Genomic DNA, 19,078 nt, shown 5'->3' with positions numbered 1-19,078 from the left:
ATTGTTTTGGCTGAAATTTGTGAAGCAGACTGTGTTACTACTATGCAAATTTAGAAGGTGTGAAATTGGTTGTGTAATGTCAGACCACTTTTGTGCGAATGAGAAGTGAAGTTTGCCACTCAGTCATGTAAGAGGCAGGATGGAGGTGGAATTAACAAGCCACCTGCTCCAGGGTCCAGTGCCACAAATAAAATGAGAGCAACCCGCTTTAACACACCCCCACACGCTGACAAATCTGACAGGAATATATGATTCTGCACTACAGGAACGTATTCATTCTTTTGTGACACATTTTCAATATTCTAGGTAATTAATATGAAAATACATTTGGATTGTTAGTTTAAAGAGGCCATATTATGCCCTTTTTGGGTTTGGAGTCTACTAGATTTTCATGCTTGAATGTTCAAAAACATTTTTCACATATTTTTCCCTTCCCAGTCTGTCAGTATTGACACTTTGTTTAGTTCCTGTCTCTATAAGGCCTCTCCTTTCGAAAAGCGTAATGTGCTCTGATTGATCCAGTGTGTTGATTGGTCAACCAACACACATTTTGTGTATGCCTTGGACATTAATTAATTAAAAGAGGAATATTTTGATGTGTACATACCCAGAAGAAAACTCAAGACTATAATCGAGGCATTTCAGGCAGTTCAGAAACAGTGTTTACTGATATAGAGACTAACTCCCTTTGGAGTGGACTTATAATTTTGCAGGCCTTTTTCATGTTCAAACAGCAACATTACACACTAAAGAAAGTTGAAAATGTAAAAAAAGCATAATAGGTCCTCTTTAAAGCGACGTGAGTGATTGGGATTGATTTGGATGGATGGATGTTTTGTTCTCTACAAATGAATTCTTCTTCCATAAGAAATGATGTAGCACTGGATAAATGTCTCCTACTTTTATCCAAGTGATTGGGCAGTGATAAAAAGAGTTTCTTCGGTAGAGAAGAGGATGTCTGCCAGTGCATGAAAAATAGAAAATGTCAGAGAAGATTATCGGTCTGACCATAGCCCCAAAGACCAGGTGTCAGTCTGACTCTGTGATTACAGTTTGCTCTTGTCCTGAGTTCTGTTGCTGATAAGGGATTAAGGAAGATTTAAAGAAAATTATAAACTGAATCAATGAACTGTATCAACAAAATTCTCAGTCGTATTTCTCCAATATGTTCTCGTGCTGTAGGGAAAGCTTCTTGGTTGAATCTCCACAATTAAATAATTTTTGCAAAAAATACCAAATCAATATAAATTCTGCTTACCAGGTGTGTCTTTGTGTTGACTATATTTCAGGGCTCAACAGTAAAAAGGGCCTGATGGAACGGGGCCAGTGTGAGAGGTTTTGGATGAGCTGACAAGAGCTGTCACTTCCCATAAACATTTGGATTTCTCAACATTGTTCTTGCAAATTATGCTGATTTATATGTCACCAAACTGACATTGTCTACATTTGTTAAAATCACAAGAATGACTTGTTATAGTCCTGGAAGCATTAGTTAGAATGGGCTGAACATTATAAAAAAATCAGGAGCAAAAGGAGCAAAGGAGACTGTTCCTTATATAAAAAACGGACAGTACAAAAAATTAGGGCTGTGCAAAAATATTCCATATTCGACATTCCATCCTCTAGTATTGATACTTGTTTAAAATCACGTTTAAATGGATTTAAAATGACGTTAACATTTCATCAATCCCTCTGTTTCAAACGACCTCCTCAGTTCCTGTAGATTGCTGACTCGCTGTCTACAACGCTAACATTTGCCCTTCATATACATTCATACGGCCAATGTCTCAGAAGTAAGTGGGAGCGAGCATGGGGCGGAAAATATAAGAGCGCCTCCAGCTTGCAGAGCCGACGTGTGGGTGCACTTTGGTTTAGGGGTGTGCGATATCATTAAAATGCCTCCATGATCTGCTTTTGAAAAATATTGTAGTATCGTATTACAGTACATTCTATCAGTTGCAGTTCTGGCGCCTCCAACTCAGCATACTGTACAACGCGACATACATTCACATCACATGTTAACGAAGACATAGATACACTCACGGGACACTGCAATTCACAAAAGTTCATTATTTGCATGTGCTTTAAAGCCTTGCCTGTTAAACATTTCATTCGCATGCTGATGCGCTGTTCTAACACACTCTCAGAAAAAAAGGTACAAAAGCTGTCACTGTGACAGTACCCTTCAAAAGGGTTCTAATATGTACCATTTAGGTACTAATATGTACACGTTTGGTACCAATATGTACCTTTGAGGGACTTATATGCACTCTTTAGGTACAAAGGTGTACCTTTTGAAAAGGTACCGCCACAGTGACAGCTTTTGTATCTTTTTTTCGGAGAGTGCATGTGCTTTTCTGAGCGCATACACCCAAAGCGCACAGGCACTAAAAGCCTGTCAAACAGCACCTAGATACTGGACTAAGTTATCTTTCAAGTCTTATTGCACCAATACTGTCAAATATATACTCACAAGGTTTTAGAATATAATAAGGTATTTAATACATTTGTTCCAAACCTGTATTAATTTCTTTCTTGTGCTGAACACAACAGAAGATATTTTGAAGAACGTGGCTAACTAGACAGTTGCTGGTCCCCATTGACTTTCCATTGGGCGTATTTTCAATTCGCAATTTCAGTTTGCGCAATTTGAAGGGTAATGGAAACGCGGCTAGTGACACTGTGTAACGCAAATAGCTTTGCTAATAAATTTAGCTAATAAAGAGTTATCAATATAATGTGATACTCAGCTGGTACACAGCAAGTTGTATTTTCAGCTCTATTATTTTTTACATTTTATTCTTTATCCATCTTTTTTTATTTATCATATTGCAATATATTGTATCGTGACACATGTATCGCGATATGTATCTAATCGTGAGGCCCTTGCCGATACCCAGCCCTACAAAAAATATTCAGAAATAGTGTGTACCAGTGTTATTTTAGTATTATGATATACTATTATATTATTTATTCATATTTTGAATTAGCTTTTATATTTCCATTTTTCATTTTAGTTTAAGTCTTAATAGATTTACATTTAGTTACCAAAAACAACACTGGTGTGTAAAACACTAATTTTGTCATTGTTCTACAAGCTTTCCTTTACTGCAGGATGACCAGATAGTATGGAATGCCTTCATCGCACCATAATTGGCTCAATGAACTATCAATCCGATAATGCCCTATAATTATCAATTGTATTGAAAATGACATCAGAGCATGACTATAACCACCATAGGCTATAACTACCATAGACATTGAGACAAAGTCCAACCCAATGATGACAATATTTTTTGCTAAATTTAACAAGTACAAAATGTATCATATTTGTGCTGAGGCCAGTGAAAGTATTAGGAGGGCAAGTGAAAATATTGCAATTGTTGAGCCCTGTTATTGTCTTACTTTTTCTCTAGAGCTAAAAAATGGTCTCTTCTTGTCCACAGTGCCAATCAGAGGTCTATTTGTGGAGTTGATGTTCTCGCCCTAGTGCCTGAGTTGAGATGTGGGGGTGCACCATGGCAATACAAGGTTCAGTAGTGAGCCTGGCTCTACTGTTCTTTGGGATTCAAGCTGTTCCTAACCCCACCAGCAAACTAGTGAGGACAACAAGGGTGAGGCGGCAGGTTCCAGAAGGTGAGGGTCCCCCCGGCAACCAGACCCAGCCCATGATCTTCAATCATGTATACAACATCAATGTACCTCTAGAGTCACTCTGTTCAGTGGACCTAGACACTGTACCGGGCCCAGAGATAAACAAAGGTACAAGTGGGAGTGACAAGATGCCGACAGAGTACACAGAAGAGACAGTGGACTCGGACAGCCAGGTGACCTTCACCCATCGCATCAATATCCCAAAGCAGGCCTGTGCTTGTCCTGCAGCTGCCACCATGGAACAGCTGGCTAACCGCATAGAGATGCTGGAGAGGGAGGTGTCCGTGCTTCGAGCACAGTGTAGCTCCAGCTGCTGCGGAGAAAGCTCTGTTATGGGTAAGTTTAAGATTCTGAGGTGCACAGCCTGCAGTATTAAAAAAAAAAAGTTCTATGATCTGACTGGATTTGCTCATTCAAGCATGCTTTCTGTTATGGTATTTTCTAACAGATAAAATGTTGTTTATGATTGAACTAAGTAAAGATTACTTCAGAATGTTTAAGCTTAAATGTTTAAATCAGCGATTTCAAACTCCTTTTAGGTTGAGGACTAGATCAGATAAAATAGGGATTTATGCCATTTATTGTATTCATATAGATTGTATTCATAATACATGCTTTTCTAAAGCTAATACAGTTCATACACTTATTTTTGCTCCTTTAATACTTTTTTTAGGTAAAACCTAAAGTTAAATATAATACTACCATTAAAGTTTGGGGACAGGTCTTTTTTTTTTAAATAAATAATACTTTTATCCAGCAAGGGCGTATTAAATTGATCAAAAGTGACAGTAAAAACATTTATAACATTACAAAATATTTAAATAAATGCTGTTATTTTAATTTGTTCATAACAGAATCCTGAAAAAATTGTATAATGATTTCCTCAAATATATTAAGCAGCACCACTGTTTTCAACATTGATAACAATAAGAAATATTTCTTGACCACCACATTTCTAAAGGATCACGTGACACTGAAGACTGGAGTAATGGCTGCTGAAAATTCTGCCTTCTATTTTATGTATATTTTAAATTGTAATAATATTTCACAATATTACTGTTTTTACAGTATTCTTATCAAATAAATGCAACCTGTGTAAGCATAAGAAGAGACTTTATTCAGAAACATTAAAAGCTCTTATCAACCCCAAATTTTTGAATGGTAGTGTACTAATTTAATTTATAAGGCCTTTGGATTACTAAATTGGTATATAGAGAATTAGCAGTATTGACAGGAAAAAGAGAAAATCACTGACAGCTTTCATCTAGAAGTGTAAATTGGTGCATAATAAAAAGAAAGGTTATAGCACTTTAAGATCCAAGTTATAACATGCAAAACAACAAATTGAAGAGTTAATATGTCCTGCTGTAGCTAAATATACTTAATCAAATATCATGGATATATTGTAGTAATAATAATAATAATAATAATAATTTATCATTTAATTAATTCGTTACATTTATATAGCGCTTTTTCTGAGACCTCAAAGCACTTTACAAGGGGGGAATCTCCTCAACCACCACCAATACCAATGTTTACCAATTGTAAACACAGTTATAAATATACTTACTCTAAGCTAAATATACTTAATCAAAAATCATGAATATATTATAAACAGACAGTGTCTTTAACAACCCTGGTTGTTTTATAGTGGATTATTCAAACTTCTTGAATCAGTTTCAATGGCGTTGACTCATTGGTGGACGAAACCAAAAGCCCATCCTGGTCTTTCTGTCGGTTATGATGTGACTGCAGTGCTAAGTGAAGTAGAGGCTGTATTGTGCATTGACCCATAGGGACAACAGAACTGTGGACGATGGTAGTGTTGTGCTTGTTTAATGTCTCAAAGGGGCACTCGAGTGGATTCACACCTGCAAACCTTGGCTGTGGAGCCCCTTCAGGGCAGCTAAAAACAGCTGAAACACTGCAGTAGTAAAGGGAACGTCATATTAAGCTATACAAATGAGGTTAGATTGTGAACTAGATTAATTACAGCACTGCTGCTGGATAGGTCTTCCCCTCAAGCCTTTGATAAGTCCTCTGCTTGCTGAATCAAACCAGGCTACATGTGCTGAAACAAATAAGATTGCAGGATATTGCCTCAGAATTATTATTTATTTTTTCTGCTTCAGTTTAATTTTACTCCAACCTGATGAAAATAAAAGGAATAGCTTTCCCAGTGTGAATTCTTGAATTCTTCTGAATTATTTACCCAAGCTCATGTTGTTCCAAACATCTTTAATTTGGTTTATTTTGAGGAAAATGCATTCATTTTTGAAGGACATGTTTAAAAGAGTGTTCAGGATAATAAAAAGTGAGATGAATGTGGACCAAAATACCAAAAAAGCACAACAAAATTATTATAAAATGGTCTAACTTGTTTTGACACCCATAATGATAGATTTGTGTGAGAAACAGGCTGTAATTTGAGTCGATATACACTTAAAATCATAGAGTTTGACGAATCGGTTGACCCAGGTCACAAAACCGGTCTGAATGATTAATTCATGAACCAAACAGGTCCAGTTCTTTAAACAAAGTCCAATAGAAAAGAGCGAATCCAGTATCCAGTATCCAGTCAGGGAGAAGTATCTAGTCAGGGTGCTCTATGGTCTAGGGTTTTTAATAGGGCCAGTTCTTTAATTCACTTATTCAGTCACAGTGTTAAAGTGCCCCTATTATGCTTTTTCGAATATTACCTTTCATGCAGTGTATAATTTGTGAGTGTAAAAGGTCTGCAAAGTTTTAAAGATCAAAATGCACAACAAATAAAGTTATCATCTCCTAAAAGAAAGAATCGATTCTGACCTGCTGAAACAATTCGTCACCAGCTCCAGTCTCACTTCCTGTTACATACCTATGTTACAAATTAGCATAATGCCAGCCTGTGGTCTTCATTGGGTGCCCGCTAACAACATCTAATTTGACCTACCCTCAGACACTCTAGTTGTAGCTGAGGCCTGGAAGAGTTTGGTTTGTGTTGTCGACATGTTGAGAAGATGCTGTTTTCAGTGCTGCAAATCCACTTTGCATGCACTTCAAAAGGATGAAGACTCGCTCTGGAATTGATACGGTAAAATCAACGCAGTGGTCACTGTTCGTGTTACTGTGTATTGAGCGCTGAGGAAGCCTCTAGAGATGAAATTAAGATATGGTAATCTGTATTTCGTTTCTGATACACACTATAATCGGTAGACCGATCAAAACAGACTGGGCCATCTGACCAATCAAGGCAGAGTAGGCTTGCGGAAAGGAGTGGTTTAGAGAGACTGAATATTCGATCGAATCGTTTTCAGACTCTGAGATATATGCTGATATGCAATGTATATCATGAGAAAATTAAGGTGTTTTTTTACCTTGAATGCATGTAAACCTATTGTAGGTGACCTCCAAAACAAAATTAGGAACCTTTAAAATAGCATAATAGGGGCACTTTAACAGTCGCCATTAGTCAAATTTCTCAATGGTGTTAGTGCGAGTAAAATGATGGCTTTCACTTTTGGGTGAACTGTTTCTTTAACTTCAACATATTTGTTCACTCTTAGGTCGCTTGGACTTCGTCCCTCAGTGTGGCCATGGCACCTTCAGCATGGACATTTGTGGGTGTGTTTGTGAAGAAGGGTGGATTGGCAAGAACTGTACTGAACCGCGCTGCCCAAATGACTGTTCTGGCCAGGGCATTTGCATCGAAGGCGAGTGTGCATGTGACCGTAACTTTGGCGGTGAGAACTGCTCGGAGCCTCGATGCCCAGGTGATTGCTCTGACAGGGGGTTGTGCATTGATGGTGAGTGTGTTTGCGAGGAAGCCTATGCTGGGGAGGACTGCTCGCAGGGCAGATGTCTGAACGACTGCTCAGATCAAGGAACCTGTGTGAACGGAACCTGTCAGTGCCGACCCGGCTTCCTGGGGGAAGACTGCTCTCTCATCTTCTGTGCTAATAACTGCAGCCAGAAAGGGGTGTGTAAGGATGGTTTCTGTGCCTGTCAAGAGGGATATACAGGGGATGACTGCGCTTCAGGTCAGTATTCAATGTGTATGGTTGAGTACAGTAAAATATATTGTTATATAATGATTTATATATATTTCATTACTTGACATGTCTGTATACCCAGCCTGCCTCAAAGAGTTAGTTCACCCAAAAATGAAAATTATCCCATAATTTACTAGGTGTATATGACTCTCTTCTTTCAGCCGAACACATTCAGAGTTATATAAAAAAAATGTCCTGGCTCTTCCAAGCTTTATAATGGGAGTGAATGGTACCTTAGATTTTGAAGCACAAAAAAGTGCACCCATCCATAATAAAAGTAATCCATACGGCTCCAGGGGGTTAATAAAGGCCTTCTAAAGCAAAGTGATGCATTTTTTTGAGAAAAATATACACATTTATAACTTTATTAACACTAATCACAGGCTTCCAGTAACGTATGCGGAAGGAAGACCTCCGGCGGAAGAGTGACCTCTGACCCGACGTATAAAGGGTTAAGAAGACAATTTTTTCACGTATAAAGGGTTAAGAAGACAATTTTTTCCTATTAGCCATATATACAGTATATATATTTTTTTATTCCTGTAAGGAAACAATACATCTGTTCTTTTACTGTAATTTATATGGTAATTCATACCTTAATTTGCAGCAATTACATGTGTTGTTCTGTTAAATTGAAACAATTTTTTCATAATTTTAACATTACAAACACTTACCACAGCTTGCTGTATTGACACAGTAGAGCAGAGTAGTTAACCATTCCCCAGGAAAATGAATTTGTGCTGGACAATTCACACTTTCCGCCTTATATATTGCAAGTGAATATGTAATGTCTGACTCACTTGGTGTTCTTTGAGCATTTAAAATCCATCAGAGAAGAAATTAAGTCATAACAAAAGCTTGTTTTGAGAAAATACAAAAAGTATTTTCATTGTATCTATTCTTTCTCTTTAAGCCAATTGCAGATAAACAAACCACTTTATTAAGTGAAGTCTAAATGCGACTGGTATACTGACTTTTGAATATCAATATTAAAATCCTCTCTGGGAAGAACAGTGACCGTTTCCCTAGTTACGGGCACACACGGCAGATGCTAAACCCCATGGGAGCTCCCCTGCTCTTCTAGTCATGGCTGTAAAATTGGTGACAACTCACAGCGTAACACCATTCATTTGTCAAAAGTCACATTCACTGGGGAAGATGTGTCATATTAACCTGGCCAAAGCAATTTCTCCATCACGCTTACCGAGGTTCAGAGCTAGTTCGTGGAAAAAGGCTGTCGAAACCCCACATCGCCGAAGACAGCTGTCATCTCACGAGTGGGAGAGGGAAGGGCAAATCATATTAAGAACCCAGTTCTCTCCCTCTCATTTTCTGCAAGACTGAGTGGAGGCAAAATTGCTTATTTCATTGCAATTAGGAGAAAATAGTGGGGTGTTGTGTGCGAGAGGTGGTGGAATACTGCGAGTGGCTGCTCAATTATTACTCTCCACACCTCTTCTGGAGATTCTCTGCTCTCTTAGGTCTTCATATTATCAAGGGAATGAATTAGGATATGGCTTTTTCTTTCAGTTACTCTATCCAATTTTCTCATTTCATTAGGCAGATGAAACCGTAAGCAAAAAGTATTTTGCAAACAGGTAGCAAAGAAGGAAAAAGAAGTAATCAAGGAAATGGGATGTCATGAGAAGATCCTTTTTTGAAAATGTAAAATAGCTCAAAATGAAATTATTTCTTACATTTCTTCCTTTGACAATGACTTTTTTTTTTTTTTACAGATATTTTCTATTCAAGGAATGAAATTGCAAACTTTAACATAGCACTACACCCACTTTTACCATGTCTTTCAACTATAATTCAACCAAAAGTAATCATAAAGTCATAGCAATTTACACTCTACACACTTTGCCAAATACAGTCTTGAAGTTATTCTGAAAGACTGTTATCTGACACATTGTTGCTTCAGTACATAATAATCGATAATGTAGACAAGCAGGCTGGCGATGCTAATGCACGTACCAAGCTGAGAATAAATTAATTTGGAGTGGATTGAAAAATAACTGCTTGAATTTGTGATGTGATGCTTAATGACATTTTAAAAAATAACTCACAACACATAATGTAAATACAACAAAACTGTAACTTTATAATTTGTTACAAAATGTTATTTAATACTATCCTGTTGTCAAAATATTCTTTATTTACTGTATCTATTATTACAATAGATAAATAAATATATGCTGAATAGATTATTAGAAAATATATGATGATTATGCTGAATATGCATTTCTTGACATATCAAGACAATTCAAATAATTACAGTCAGCTTTAAATTTTGTAGGTGCTGAGACTTTCAGTTGGACAGACCATTGCTCCCTTTTTTGTCTAAGACTGTATCTGCTTCGCTTCCTGGGTTCTTGTTCCTCCTTAAAAATAAAAAGGGGAGCTTGGCAGCTCGATATGGGTGAAAAGCACAGATGCCAGAGTGATAAATTTTGCTAAGTATGCACCCTGGGACTTTTTTCTCTGTTTTGAGGGGGAACAGAAGGAACACCAGTCTGTCCTGTTCGTGTGGAAGAAGCTGAATTGCTTCTTCAAGTCCTTAGTAATTCCTTAGGGGCCACTTATAGCTACTCCTATGAGCCCAGATCAGGAGGAAGTCTCATGTGTTCTGGAGACCCTGGTTGCTTCTTAGTCTCATGGGTAGCCCAAGTGGGATCCTCCAAACTCTTAGCTACATTTTCTAACTTTTTCAAGTTTACTACATACCGTGACATCAATGTCAGATAATACTGGATGTGGCTTGAACAAGCATGTAAATCTGCTGCCTTGCAACACCACAACATAACAATGCTAGCTGTGGTAAGTGCTTCCAGTGTGATTTGCCTCAGATCACGTTAAAGAAATTTCCATAACTCCGACTCCTAAGAATGATTGCTTTTTGATCAGAATGATTAATATTCATGTGATATCCTCACCCCTTTTTACACAGTGTCACCTCCTATGAATCTGCAAGTTCGGGGAGTGTCAGAGAACACCATTGATCTGCAGTGGGAGGGCCCTGTGTTCCTGACAGACTATCTCATCACTTATGCCCCCACAACCCCTGGTGGAGTCCAACTAGAAATCAGAGTCCCAGGAAACGTTACCAACACCACCATCAAAGGGTTGGAGCCGGGTCTGGAATACAACATCAACGTGTACGCAGTGATCGACAACATCATCAGTGCCCCTATGAACACTTTAGCCTCAACCTGTGAGTGCACTTCTCTCCTGAGAGCTCTTTTATTCAAAAACATCAGTGTTTTGGTCAGATAAGGCATTTTTCTATGGAAATGTCTGAGGTGTTTTGCATATATCTTGAATGTGACATTTTCATTGTAAGTGCATCATTGTTACCCAAGCATGACCCAGGTTTAATAGACCTGGATGTGAGATTACACACTCTTTCACAATCTCATTTTCACACACACATACCTCATGTTACTTCTTCAGAGGAACAACTGGCTGTTTTTGCCAACAGGATATGATTAGACACCCACCACCTGGTGAGTAGCAGTGCCAGATTGGCAAAATGCAAGAGGGCCTTTCGTATACAGTCACTGCCTGTCAGCCTTGAGCAAAATGCCTTGCTTAGAATAGAACACATCATAACAAATATTCCATTATTTGTGAAAAGCCAGTTGGGGCGTTCTGCAGACAATCACAAAGCACCACTGATTGGCCTTCTGTTTCGTACATTTTCGCAGGTAATTCAGAGATGATAATAAAGATAATTAGAACTTAATGAATTTGAAAGAAATTGCAATCTGCGTGTGGCATCTGGCCGACATCATGATCTGACTTATACATCTGAGGTATTCAACTAGTGGAGCCATAATTTCTGTAATCTAACAAAGATGAGACTAATGTTGAACATTATTGCACATTTTCTGCAACTGAATTATATGCTTGTGATGTATAACATCCTCGGAAACTTTGCAAGAAAGGAATGACTAAGAGAAAAAAGAACAGTTGATACAATTTAAAATAACTTGTTTAACTTTTCTAATTAAAAATTTATTTCAGTCTTTAGTGTCACATGATCCTCCAAAAATTATTCTAAAATGCTGATTTGATGGTCAAGAAAATTTCTTATTGTTTTCAAAGTTGAAAATGGTTATGCTAGTTGATATGTTGTGGATACATTTTTCCAGTATTCTTTGATGAATAGAAAGTAGAAAAACAGCATATATTTGAAGATTTTAAATGTTTTTACTGACACTTTTGATCAATTAAATCCATCCTTGCTGTATAGCAGTATTTATTTCTTATTTTAAAAAACTATATTACTGACACCAAACCTTTGAAAGGTAGTGCCAGTGAGAAGGAGAGCAACCGAGAGTGCTGACTACTGTCAGAGTTTATTTAGCAAGACTTATTGTATGACTGTACATTATCACTTACTTACAAACCTTTGTATGTCATCATACATGTGGAATAAGCAGAACGCTCCCAGCAGAGATAAGTGTTTTATTACTGTTTCCATGAAATTATTTTCAAATCCTCTGGAGGCTCTTACGATTATTGACACTGAAAAGGCTGAAGGTTCACTTTTGTGTACTGTGAAATGACTGTAATACTATTTCCTTAGACTTCTATTCTTTGGGTTTCCCGACTCCATGTGTTATAAAATAAATGTAAACTGATTGAAGACACACTGCATATTGAAAATAACAAAAAAAAAAAAAAAAAAAATCCTCAATATGTCTGCATAGTAAACCGCTCTGTATCTGCTCTCACTGCCCTCTTTTTACAGAGCTAAAAGCTGAGAGTAAAGATCTGTCTTGGCTGAGAAAAATGTTGATTTATTGAACACACACAGGACGGAGGCCAATAATGCATCAATCTGTACCTTTTAGATCTCTCGAATCCAGACGGTTTACTCTTCAAATCCATCACGGAGACATCCGTGGAGGTTCAGTGGCAACCCTTAGACTACTTGTTTGATGGTTGGGAAATAAGCTTCATTCCCAAGGTAAGGCTTTCCTTAGAAGGTCACACATCATTTGATTCTGCCCCTGCTGTAGCTCTTGGCGTAACAACACAGAGGTTTTGGAATCTTGTAGCATTTGTGGACTTTACCATCCACCGCATTGTAAACAAGGAAACTGCAGTGTGAGGTTTTGACAGACATCTGTGCACAGCCGATAAATTAATGCTTCTTTTTAAGCCAAAGATTATTCGTTTTCTGACAGGTGCCTCTCAGCATGATAAATGTCAATCTGTCCGTGTTTGAAAGAGAATTATTTTGCATCATGGCAGAAACAACAATACATCCAGGCAGAGATGTTCTCACTAATCCCCTTTCAAATGTTCCATCTGGAGAAAGGACAAAACATTTTCAGCATGTGCATACTGCACCCTCACAGGAAGATGCCAACAAAATGTGGAGCTTGTGCTTGGCGTCTCATTATGAAATAGCAGTGGGAGACATTGAAGTATGCAAAACAGCATGTTTCCTGTGCAACATACCTGTCATTTCACATCAAGGTGAAATATCTCTCCCTACTATGTGTAATAACAAATGTGCAACAGAGCCCCGGAGGCATTTTGTTTAGTTGTAGTGTTACTATTAAGAACAGCCATTGGATCTGTAAACATCATGTTCCCCTCCAACAAAAAGATCTGACATATCAGAGGTGTGCTTGAGTGTAATGGAAACCGGTAAAGTGGGGATTATGGTTTACTTAAATGGTTCACACAAACAACTTCCTTCAGCCAGCAGATGATTTGGCAAATCTATCTGCAGACAGTTCTGAAAGCTCAGTCAAATAATAGTCACACTTCTTATTGAGCATTTGAAGAGTGCAGTTTTCTGTCATGGATGGATGAATGAATGGACGGACGGAAGGATGTCCGGCCGTCCGGCCGGCCGGCTGTTTTTGTTATTGTTATTGTTCTTTGTTATTGTTCTATCAATTCACACTCGGATACTGGCCACATTTAAAAAAGAATTATGTGAATAGCCACACAAAGAAATTGGATCTGAGCAATAAATCAGAATTGAGCATTAAGACTCAAAGGAGGCTTTGCAGTATGAATATAGCCTTAGCTTTCAGCTAAAGCCATAGCCTATGCCCTGGCAAAGTGAGCTCATAAATCCATCATTTTTGGAATGAAAGAAGAAAATACCTTGGAAAGTCAAAAGCCTCTTTCGGGAGAATAGGAAGTGAATACAAAGAAGCCGATTTTTTGGGGGGTTGATCATGGTGCACTTCAATCTTCCATCGGTGAGAGGGTTTGCTATGAGTACCGTGCCAACTCCGGCACACCACTGGGGAAATCATATTAGAAGTGGAAGTCATATCCTCTGTGGATTTAATCCTACAAAGCGTAAGAGCCGTTCTGATTTTCCACAATATTGTAATGGATGCGAGGGCAGAGACAAGTGTGCGTTCACAGGGTCAATGGCAAAGAACATACATTTAGAACAGTCACATCTTCTGAAACCCTCAAGCACTTTGATATTGCCTGATTTAATAAGCTGATGTCTTGTGGGGTGCAGTGCAGCTCTCAAAGTTCTCTGCTAAGCAAGTTGGGGAAATAAAACAAGACCTGATTCAATACATCAAACATCTGGCGAAACGTATCTGCACAGAAATTCCAGCAGGTTCTCTTTTTACACAGCCGACTGCCTTCTGAAAACAATCTCGGTTGATTCAAGTGGTGTACTGTTTGTTCCTGCATGCCTGCCTGCACTCTGATGCCAGAATTGTGAAATGTGATGTTTCTGTATTTGTTTGTGTCTTTTGCATGCCAAAGGACAATGATGGAGGGATGACAGCACAACTACCTAGTACCATCACATCGTTCCACCAAACAGGGCTGAGGCCTGGGGAAGAATACACTGTCAACCTGGTGGCCTTGAAAGACCAAGGCAGGAGCCTGCCTGTTACTGCAACCGTTATCACACGTACGCCTCTCATTCACTTTGTACTACATTTATGCACTCGGCAGACTTTTATTCCATGTAATTTACAGTGCATTCTGGTTATATGCATAGTTTTTTGTGTTCCCAGGGAGTCACATCCATGACCTTGGCATTGTTAGCTAGAGAAACACCCACGCCTCACTGTTTCATTCTCCAATAACTCAATGGTTCTTTGATTTGTAATGATCTAACTAGAGTGTTGGTGCCTTCCAATATATCCATTTTCTCTTTTCACCCTATAATGACATTATATTGCAAAAATTGTATCAAGACGTTCTGTGTAAGATTCCATAGTGTGACTTCAGGACTTTATACAGTAATTGTTTCCAAGGACGAACATTTTTGCATGGTTCCACAGTGATAAAACTAATGCATTATTATGGTAATTAATTGTATAGGAATGAGGTCTGTCTTCAGTTGTGAAATGTTCCACCGTGTTCCAACATGACATTGAGGAGTCAACACTGGACACTTCTTGTCCACTTGTTAAAATAGGCATACTTTTTGGAATAGATATTATATCGTATTATATTATATTATATTATTATAGATAATGTAAAATTAAAAAAATTGATAAAAAGCCGTATTTAGTATCGACTGATACTTTTGTCATCCCTAGTTGTCTGAATTAATTATGCTCGTCAAGCAAGCAAGTTTTTTGATAGACAGCATAGATGCTGTCAATGTGGAATTGTAGAACAGGATGCTTCATCATTAATGGAGACAAAAGTTTGCAAAGCAAACAAATGCTTCTCGGTTGGATGCACAGTGCAGGGGGGGTTAGTTTACCGTTGCATTCTGTGCACAGAGAAGATGAAAGAGAGAACAACGTGAAGTGCTTTTCCCTTCAGGTTACTCAGCCAGCTGAGTCACTAGTGTCTCTTTTGTAGCTGGAGTTGACAAGTTGGAAGTGGCTTGAGTAGTGATTTCCTCCACCCATCTGCCATGTCCTGTTTTTTTCCCCGTCCTTGGTGCTGAAATTCGTGTAGTGCAGGAGTGAGGCTGAACAGAGGGCTCACCTTCAAACTATACTATGAACACAGTCATTTTACTGTTACTTAGCTGACAGTGTTGTCAGAACAAAACACTATTGCAAATATGTCTGACAAGACATGCAGAAAAACATATAGTGATATAGTGCACTCACAAAGGAAGGTGTGTAAACACCTTTCAAAAGGTGTGTGAGAGGGGCTAGACTGGGCTGGAAAGGCATAAACTGCAAGGAGGTGTCACATTGCTTCAGCTAATGGAAAATGTCACCATGATGAATGGGTGAGTCTGCCAGCAATTATGCACTTAATGTAAACTTCACCCAAGAATTCTTCTTCTGTCACTTGCAGACAGGAGGTTTAGATTCAATTGAACTTTTCATGGACAATTGAAATTGCATGTCTGCTGTGAAAACGCCATTAATTTCTACGGGCCTCACTGTCGAGCATAATTAAAGAGACATTAATTATGCATGCGAGTCCATTAATATTTAACATGTCCACTGCGGATACCTTATTGGATAAAGAAAGACAAATTTGATGTCATTTAATTATTTATGTGTGCAAAGATTTATCTATCCCCGGAGAAAGCCTAGGAAGACGAGTTTTCACTAAGGACACGCTTGGTTCCTCGTGAGTTTGCAAGCTGCTTCACAGTAATTATGCTTAAGTGCTAAAATACAACATTTTTAGGAAAAAAATAAACAGTAATCTATTGCCTGGTCTCTGGTGTGACTAGACTTAAAAATTAGTCTATGCTTGTGTGCCTTGAATAAAACCAAGAAATCGCCCTTGTGGATTGAATAGGCTGTGCAAAGAACTTAAAGTAAATATTCCCATGCATGAACATGACGTGACATCATTTCCCCATTTGCTTGGGGTTCCTCCTAAACCCTAGTGTTTGATTAACGGTCACATTTTGTAGTTGTAATATCCTGTAGAGAGTTACAATGGCATCATGCACAATATACTGTATGTTTTGGACTTATTCTTTAAAAGGGAAATGTGGTATTCAGTGCAGTCTCACCTGGTCCAATTAGTAGCGTTTTACATATCACAGCAGAATGAGGGCGAGGTTAGAGATGAGGTCAAAACTACCAGAGATGTTCATCTTCCTTCACAATACTTGTTTCTGAGGCAGATGGCCATGTTGCCCTATATAAAGAAGCAGGTTAATTATTCACACAACCAGTTAGCATCTTATTAAAAGAGCCTGTCGGAGGCTCAGCATGGCCACTTGATTCAGTCACTTGAGTGTGTGTTTCCCTGATGTCAGTATCTGGTGAATACTTTCTCATTAACTGTCCTTTGAAAACATGGATAAGTTAAAAGTGAAGTGTGTAATTAAAATACTTTTCCAGTTTAATATGACTTCATTGTATACACTGTGACTCTCAGTTTTCAAACATTGTTTGGTTTGAGTGGTCCAACATGGAAACTTTTGACTTAACCAGTGGCACAGGACTACCTGTTTGGCCAAAGAGGTCAGTTGGGCTAGTTAGCTGTAATAAAACCATAAAAAGCATGGCCCGGTTCCCCGATAATGCTCACTCTTAGCGCACTAAGAAGACTCGAAAGATATATCTTACCAAAGTTGTTTATGTTCCTAAGTGTGTTCCCCGAACCATACCTTAGGAAGCTGCTTAAGATATACCTTTTTACGTGCGACGTTACCGGGTGCTGTCCGTGGCGATGGTGCTGAATTGGTTGATATCGATGGCTCGAGAATCAATTATTCTCTCGTGCAGGGGCTGTTTATGTGAGAAAGCGGTGTTCTTTATAAAAGAAGCACTACAGAAATAGTTGAAATTGCATTTATTAGGACTCATGGGATATTATAAAAAATAATCCAAACTATAATAGCCTAGCCTACATATTTTTAAATTGTATCATATATTGCTGCCATAATAACCATTTCAATTTTGTACGTGCTTTCTTCTCTTTCCCATTTTTGTTCGCTGAGGTGGAGCTGCGATGAAATATTGTTCTTGGAAATACTTTCCAGCATTTCAGTAATAAAAGTGTAGGCCTACATCTCGGTGCTCGGCAGTGATCAAAAGGGGTTTAAACAGTGGATTTTGAATCTCTTCTTGTAAACTCAGAGATGTGGATTCAGACGGCAATTAAATCACCACACGACCTGTTTGTCAAAAAACAGTAGGTACTAATTTGGCCAGGGATTTTTACGCGGGTTGGATGAGAAAAAACACTGATATTATGGATTCGGACGGCACTAAAATCACCGACTCACCCCTGTAAATGTTTAAAATACCATACAAGCCCATGAGAAACAATATTAGCGTCCGAATAGGACTTAACTGACAGTAGCCTATGCTTTCACTGGCCTTTAAAAGCGCTTTTTAATTAAATTAATAATATTGTATAATAATATACGTAATTAAAAATCTAACAGCAATCAGTGTAATGACAATTTTATTCTTTGCATGAAAACACTTGAATTAGCCTAATTGAACACTGTCTGGGTGTATTAAAACTTCAGAATTATATTCGTATAGACCTGCAACAGTGATAAGGTAAAGCTAAGAGTGGTCCAGACCAACCTTACAAAAGTGTGACTTACAGAAGATATACTTAGCGTACGAATCGTGCCATAACGTTAAGAGAGAGGTTAAGGAATAGGTTAAGAACTACTTAGCGATAAGAACATTTTGGGGAACCGGGCCCATATTTCTCCATTGACAGCCATTCCATGTGTTCTGATGTTGCCATGTTTTCTGACAAAGTAGTATTTTTTGCAAGATAGATTATAGTAGCCTATAGTTTTGATTAGCAACTTATAGATGAGGAAAGGGCAAAAGAGGCAGTTAAAAAAAGAAAAGAAAAAAAAGTAGTATATTTTCACAATTTCATTTGGTACTTTTTGTGCCACATAAATTACACCTTTAAGATGTCAGACAGTCACAGTTCAGTATATTTAAAGTTCAGGCTTAACTTGCAAATTCAGTGTTATCAGGTTCTGCACATTCCTACAACATTGTGCTTCCTCATTTTTAAATAAGTTTTGCCACCACTTTTATGTTGCTCCATTACTTTGGTAATATTCTTATGATGTGATAAATAAAGAAATAAAGCAATAAAAAAAATGTTGTGGACATTTTGACTACATCCAATATGCCATGTTAGTTCTATAGCTCAGGGCTTTTTGTGTGGAAAAAATAAGCTTTAAGCAAATTCACATATTTGCTCATTTGTATTTTATTTTCATTTGTATTTAATAGTACAAAACAGGGATGTTTTTATGTCCATCATTCATCACTGTATTTAATCATCCAGACTTTCATGTTTTTACAGAGAGTACCGGTATATTAAAATCATTAAATAAACTCCCCAAGGCTCATATGCCACAAAAAAAAAAAAAAAAAAAACTTAAATGCCAATGTTACAATGCTCTTCGATATTATTGCACAAGAGTTTTAAACCTTTACAGATTTAAGGATGTTTATCCTTTGCTA

General features: G+C 37.9%; 1 protein-coding gene across 2 annotated transcripts in view; it reads left to right on the top strand.

Annotated features, from left to right (window-relative positions):
- tnr (tenascin R (restrictin, janusin)) overlaps nt 1-19,078 on the top strand; it is a 145,423-nt gene that overhangs the window by 95,277 nt on the left and 31,068 nt on the right. For both annotated transcript variants that reach the window (XM_084410400.1, XM_084410399.1), the window contains exons 4-8: nt 3,447-3,990; nt 7,200-7,673; nt 10,636-10,899; nt 12,545-12,660; nt 14,448-14,598. In XM_084410400.1, coding sequence (XP_084266526.1) covers nt 3,504-3,990; nt 7,200-7,673; nt 10,636-10,899; nt 12,545-12,660; nt 14,448-14,598 — 1,492 coding nt within the window. In that variant the 5' untranslated portion in view covers nt 3,447-3,503. The remainder of the gene's footprint in view (nt 1-3,446; nt 3,991-7,199; nt 7,674-10,635; nt 10,900-12,544; nt 12,661-14,447; nt 14,599-19,078) is intronic.

The sequence above is a fragment of the Rutilus rutilus genome (assembly GCF_951802725.1).
Source record: "Rutilus rutilus genome assembly, chromosome: 6".
In the NCBI taxonomy this organism is placed as follows: domain Eukaryota; kingdom Metazoa; phylum Chordata; class Actinopteri; order Cypriniformes; family Leuciscidae; genus Rutilus; species Rutilus rutilus.
This window is presented reverse-complemented; position numbering and strand designations above follow the sequence as displayed.